Source organism: Spermophilus citellus (genome assembly GCF_964194105.1).
Source record: "Spermophilus citellus genome assembly, chromosome: 15".
Lineage (NCBI taxonomy): Eukaryota > Metazoa > Chordata > Mammalia > Rodentia > Sciuridae > Spermophilus > Spermophilus citellus.
Window position 1 is genome coordinate 32,372,412 of NC_138195.1, and position 6,657 is coordinate 32,379,068.

Sequence of the window (6,657 nt, forward strand, 5' to 3'; positions counted from 1 at the left end):
TTCTAATTTATTAAATATAATAAAATATGAGGAAAATTTTTAAAAAATCAATAGAAAAATTGGAAAATGAAGAATTCATAGCAAAATATAGAATTCTTTTTTTTTTTGGGGGGGGGGGAGGTTGGAAACCAAATTTAATTGTGGATGTCCATCCAAATTACAGGATAATAAAAGTAATTGAGTAATTGTATTTTTTGCAGTAAACCGAAGGGCAAAATTTGACTTTACAGTAACATTTAATTCTCCTTCAAAATAAGAATCTACTACTCCAGGTATCACCATGATGGCCCCTTTAAATTGTTACTTCCCAAAATTAAACCTATACTTTCTCTAGGGATTGGCCCCAAAATACCAGTAGGAATTTGTTGTGGTTCTGGATGTTCAGTAGCAGGCTCATTTGAAGATGGAATGAATCCTGAAGGGAACTCACTTCTACTTTCAGAATGCGGGGGTGGGTGGAGGAAATCCAGCTCTTGGGGGAAGGTCTTGGGAAAAACACTTCCATGCATAGACATCTGGCATTGGAAAAAATGGAGGGGGTGGTGGGCCTGGTGGAAAATAATCTTGAGGTGCTCCATACCTGTTTCCTGGAGGAGGCAGAGGGAAAAATGGTCCTCTTCTCGTGAACTGACTCCTTGGGTCCACAGGAAACAATTCACCTCTGACTGGAGGGAAAGGTGCCAACAATGAGCCAGAGCCAGTTGCTTGGTTTTCAGCAGAGAGAGATGAATCAGGCACATTGGTATCACCAGGATCAAATTTGGTCTCCTTTCTACTGGATTGACTTTCTGAAGACATAGGCCAATCCTCTTTATCCAAAGAAGGCATATTAGAACTTCTGAGTTCTGCTGGTCGCGATGGTCTACCATAATTCGAATAACATCCACCTTGCCAAGGAGGACCCAATGATGAGGGACCATTGGGGGAATTCTTTCTGCCCAATGCTGCCTTTGAAACACCAAGTGCACAGGGATCTTTCTCTACAAGTTCAAATTGAAGCTCCCTTTCAGTTAACTTTTGTCCATTGCGAGCCTTTTGTTTCATGAAATAATGGAGGTTTCTTTCAGCAATCCAAGCCGCCAATTCACTCTCATGTGCTTTTTTCTCAGAGCAAATAATCTTCCCCTGACAGGACTGAATGGTTCTCTCCAATTCTTCTTCAAGATATTTGGCTCGTTTTCTGTAGGTCTCCAGCTCTTTCTTCATATGGCCCATCTCTTCTTTGACCTTGGAAACTTTCTTCTCTTGCTCCACCCAGTAATTTTCCTCTACTCTGAGTTTCCCATAGAGTTTCATCATATTTTCTTGATAGTGTTCCATTATGACTTTAAATTTCTGCTGAAGGTTCTCATTCTCACCTTCAAGCCGTGTATTCTCTGACAGTAAGGTTGCCTGTTCAGTCTTCAGACTTCTAATCTGTTCTCTAAGGTCTTCCTTTGTTTTCTCTACTTCAGATAAGAAAGCACAAGTTTGATATCTTTGTCCTTCTAAGTTTTCTAAGGAGGCCTTTAGCTTAGCACCATCAATCAGTTTCTTTAAAGCTCCTTTTGGCTCATCATCCAAGTGAGCACCAATTCTTGATTCACTCCTCATTCCCCATTCCAAGTTGCCAACATCTGTTTGGGCTCCCGCGCTTGGAGAAGACCTATCTTTCATCTTCAGCAAGCCTTCAATCAGAGACTCCTCGTGATTTTCTTTATCACTTTGAACTTTTCCTGCATGGACTTGAGAGTCTTCCAATGTGGTGCTCTCTTTACATTGGACACATCCTTGTTCCCTCCATGCTTCAGCTTCTCCTTTTATGATTGGTTTCTGACATTGCCGAAGCTGGGAACTTACATCCAAAGCTTCTTTCATTGCCAGCTGAAGTCCTTCCTCACTCATTTGAAGCAGTCTCAGGTTTGTTTTACTTTCAGTTATTTGTGATCCCAGGGATCCTAATTCACCTTCGAGGGACTTTATCCTTCTCGATATATCTGCCATGATTTCATCCTGTTTACAATGTTTGGCCTTTTGCTCTTCTAGCTCTTTTTCTAGAAAGAGTCTTTCATCCCCATGGCTAGGTTTGGACCTATGCAGCTTTTCATAGGTTGCCTTTAAATTTGGGGCTTCTCTTGGACCCTTCTCAAAACTGCCACCCTTTAAAGTTGACTCTATGCCTTCATGCTCTTTTTGAATAAGGCTAACTTTTTCAAGTAGTTCACATTTTTCTTCAATTCTTCTAGAAAGTTTTAGAGCCAGCTCTTTTTCTCTTCCCACATAAAGCCTGCTTTTAACACACTGAAAACTTCTTAACAAAAACAAGAGAAGAGAAAAACATCCAATAGCTCTACACATCACCAAATCCCAAGGAACGCCATAAGGATTAGGGCCTGGTTTCATGTCTTCAGACAATGCTGCCACAACCCTTCCTACTTCTTCCAGGACCACCCTCTAATATGGCTGTGGAGACTCAGGTGTTTGCTCAGGAATTCCAACCTGCACCAGGCAACAGAGCAGACCACTGAGAACCCCTGCAAGGGGGGGGGGGTTGTGATGTGGGGAGCCGGGGTGAAGGACTCCCAGGAGCCTTGTGGTGCTCAAGTGCCCATCAGGGGTGTCTTGGCCCCTTCCTTCCCTACCCAGTGCATCCTGAAGTGCCAGGGGTTCAGGTCCCTTCCACTCCAGCCAGAGAGGAGTCCTCTCCATGCCACTCACCCCTGAGTTTGGTTTAGGCTAGGCCAAGATGGAGCTTCTTATGAAATTTCCATACAGTCATAATACCACTCAGTTTGATGTCATGCAAATTCTAAAGCTTTCTAAACTGTCTCAACAGATTTTAGGTCATATTCTTATATGTGTACTGCTTGCCCTTTTGTTTTAATGACCCATTCCTTTCCCTGCTTTTGTCCTCTCCCTTTTTTCTTCCTTCCTTCCTTCCTCCCTCCCTTTCTTCATTTTTTCCTTGTTTTCTTCCTTTCATCCTTCCTCCCTTCCTCCCTCCCTCCCTTCTTTTTTCTCCCTTCCCTCCCCTTTCTTTTCTTGCAGTATTGGGCTTTAAATTCCAAGGCCTTCTGCATGCTTGGCCAGCTCACTACCACTGAGCTACCTCCCCAGACCTGCTGACTCTTTCTAGGATGGTCATTTGAATTATTTCTAACAGAAAAAACTCTCATAATACACTACTTTCTTTCTTTCTTTTTTCTTTTTAATTTTTTAGCTGGGTTAATGACTTATGTTTCTTTTTTTTAAGTTTACCCTTAATATTGTTTTTATTAAGTTTTATTTTTATAGAGCAAGCAACCATAAAAATTAAACAACTGGTTAAATAAGAACTGTTATTTTAGATCATTGTACTGTCATTTTTTTAACTTTATTTTTTTATTTTTTTTTAGTTATACATGACAGCAGAATGTATTTTGACATATAATACATACATGGAATGTACATACATCATTCATATTGTCTATTCTATTCTGTTGCCCTTCCTGTCCTCCTTACTCCTCCCCTCTTCTCCCATCCTTTCTCTCTATCCAATCTAATGTGACACACTTTTTTTTTCTTTTTCTCATTACCACATCATATATGTATTCTGTATAACAATGAGCTTCTCCTTCCATTTTCCCTGCAACTCCCCTTCTCCCTCTTTTTCCCTCCCACCTTTCTTCCCTATTAGTGGTAGTCTTCTTCTCATGCTCTTATTCCCTATCCCATTTTGAGTTACCCCCCTTATATCAGAGAAGACATTCAGCATTTGTTTTTTAGGGATTGGCTCACTTCACTTAGCATAATCTGCTCTAATGCCATCCATTTGCCTGCAAATGCCATGATCCTGTTATTTTTTAGTGCTGAGTAATATTCCATTGTGTATAAATGCCACCTTTTTTAATCCATTCATCTATTGAAGGGCATCTAGGTTGGTTCCACATTCTAGCTATTATGAATTGTGCTGCTATAAACATTGATGTGGCTGTGTCCCTGTAGTATGTTCTTTTTAGGTCTTTTTGCTATAGTCCGAGAAGGGGAATAGCTGGGTCAAATGGTGGTTCCATTCCCAGCTTTCTAAGTAATCTCCATACTGCTTTCCAAATTGGCTGCACCAATTTGCAGTCCCACCAGCAATGTATGAGTGTATCTTTTTCCCCACAACCTCACCAGTACTTATTGTTGTTTGACTTCATAATGGCTGCCATTCTTATTGGAGTGAGATGGTATCTTAGAGTAGTTTCAATTTTAATTTCTCTGATTGCTAGAGATGGTGAGCATTTTTTCATGTATTTGTTGATTGATTGTATATCCTATTCTGAGAAGTTTCTGTTCAAGTCCTTGGCCCATTTGTTGATTGGGTCATTTAATTTTTGTTGTTTAACTTTTTGGGTTCTTTATTTTTTTTTATTTTTTTTATTGGTTGTTCACAACATTACAAAGCTCTTGACATATCATACTTCATACATTAGATTGAAGTGGGTTATGAACCCCCAATTTTATCCCAAATGCAGATTGCAGAATCACGTCGGTTACACATCCACAATTTTACATAATACCCTAATAGTAATTGTTGTATTCTGCTACCTTTCCTATCCCCTACTATCCCCCCTCCCCTCCCCTCCCAACTTCTCTCTCTACCCCATCTACTGTAATTCATTTCTCTCTTTGTTTATTTTCCCATTCCCCTCACAACCTCTTATATGTAATTTTGTTTAGCAATGAGGGTATCCCTTCATTTCCCTGCAATTTCCCTTTTCTCTCCCTTTCCTTCTCATCTCCAGTCTCTGTTTAATGTTAATCTTTTCTTCCTACTCTTCCTCCCTGCTCTGTTCATAGTTGCTCTCATTATATCAAAGAAGACATTTGGTATTTGTTTTTTAGGGATTGGCTAGCTTCACTAAGCATAATCTGCTCTAGTGCCATCCATTTCCCTGAAAATTCTATGATTTTGTCATTTTTTAGTGCTGCATACTACTCCATTGTGTATAGATGCCACATTTTTTTTTATCCATTCATCTATTGAAGGGCATCTGGGTTGGTTCCACAGTCTAGCTATTGTGAATTGTGCTGCTATGAACATCGATGTGGCAGTGTCCCTGTAGCATGCTCTTTTAAGGTCTTCAGGGACTAGTCCGAGAAGGGCAATAGCAGGGTCAAATGGTGGTTCCATTCCCAGCTTTCCCAGGAATCTCCAAACTGCTTTCCAAATTGGCCGCACCAATTTGCAGTCCCACCAGCAATGTACAAGTGTACCTTTTTCTCCACATCCTCGCCAGCACTTGTTGTTGTTTGACTTCATAGTGGCTGCCATTCTTACTGGAGTGAGATGGTATCTTAGGGTGGTTTTGATTTGCATTTCTCTGACTGCTGGAGATGGAGAGCATTTTTTCATGTACTTGTTGATTGACTGTATATCCTCCTCTGAGAAGTGTCTGTTCAGGTGCTTGGCCCATTTGTTGATTGGGTTATTTGTTATCTTATTGTCTAATTTTTTGAGTTCTTTGTATACTCTGGATATTAGGGCTCTATCTGAAGTGTGAGGAGTAATGTAGCAGAAGGCAAGAAATAATTAAAATCAGATCAGAAATCAACAAAATTGAAACAAAAGAAACTATTGAAAAAATTAAAAAAACTAAAAGTTGGTTCTTTGAAAAAATAAATAAGATCGACAGATTCTTAGCCATGCTAATGAAGAGAAGAGAGAGAACACAAATTACTAACATATGGGATGAAAAAGGCAATATCACAACAGATGCTACAGAAATACAGAAGACAATTAGAAATTATTTTGAAAACCTATATTCCAATAAAATAGAAGATAGTGAAGACATAGATAAATTTCTTAAGTCATATGATTTGCCCAGACTGAGTCAGGAGGATACACACAATCTGAACAGACCAATATCAATGGATGAAATTGAAGAAGCCATCAAAAGACTACCAACCAAGAAAAGCCCAGGACCGGATATGTATACAGCGGAGTTTTACAAAACCTTTAAAGAAGAATTAACACCAATACTTTTCAAGTTATTTCAGGAAATAGAAAAACAGGGAGCTCTGCCGAATTCATTCTATGAGGCCAACATCACCCTGATTCCGAAACCAGACAAAGACACCTCAAAGAAAGAAAACTACAGACCAATATCTCTGATGAACCTAGATGCAAAAATCCTCAATAAAATTCTGGCGAATCGGATACACAGGCACATCAAAAAAATTGTGCACAATGATCAAGTAGGATTCATCCCTGGGATGCAAGGATGGTTCAATATACGGAAATCAATAAATGTTATTCACCACATCAATAGACTTAAAGATAAGAACCATATGGTCATCTCGATAGACGCAGAAAAAGCATTCGACAAAGTACAGCATCCCTTTATATTCAAAACATTAGAAAAACTAGGGATAACAGGAACTTACCTTGACATTGTAAAAGCTATCTATGCTAAGCCTCAGGCTAGCATCATTCTGAATGGAGAAAAATTGAAGGCATTCCCTCTAAAATCTGGAACAAGACAGGGATGCCCTCTATCACCACTTCTATTCAATATAGTTCTCGAAACACTGGCCAGAGCAATTAGACAGACGAAAGAAATTAAAGGCATAAAAATAGGAAAAGAAGAACTTAAATTATCACTATTTGCAGATGACATGATTCTATACCTAGAAGACCCAAAAGGGTCTACA

At 39.4% G+C, this 6,657-nt stretch overlaps 1 protein-coding gene across 1 annotated transcript; it reads right to left on the bottom strand.

The window, feature by feature from the left end:
* Positions 1 to 438: 438 nt before the first annotated feature.
* Positions 439 to 2,382, bottom strand: LOC308634381 (melanoma inhibitory activity protein 2-like; the record flags this gene model as incomplete). The annotated part of the gene is made up of 2 exons (XM_081268219.1): positions 439 to 948; positions 1,033 to 2,382. The coding sequence occupies 2 exons, from the start codon at positions 2,380 to 2,382 to the stop codon at positions 439 to 441; spliced, it is 1,860 nt and encodes a 619-aa protein (XP_081124345.1).
* Positions 2,383 to 6,657: the final 4,275 nt, after the last annotated feature.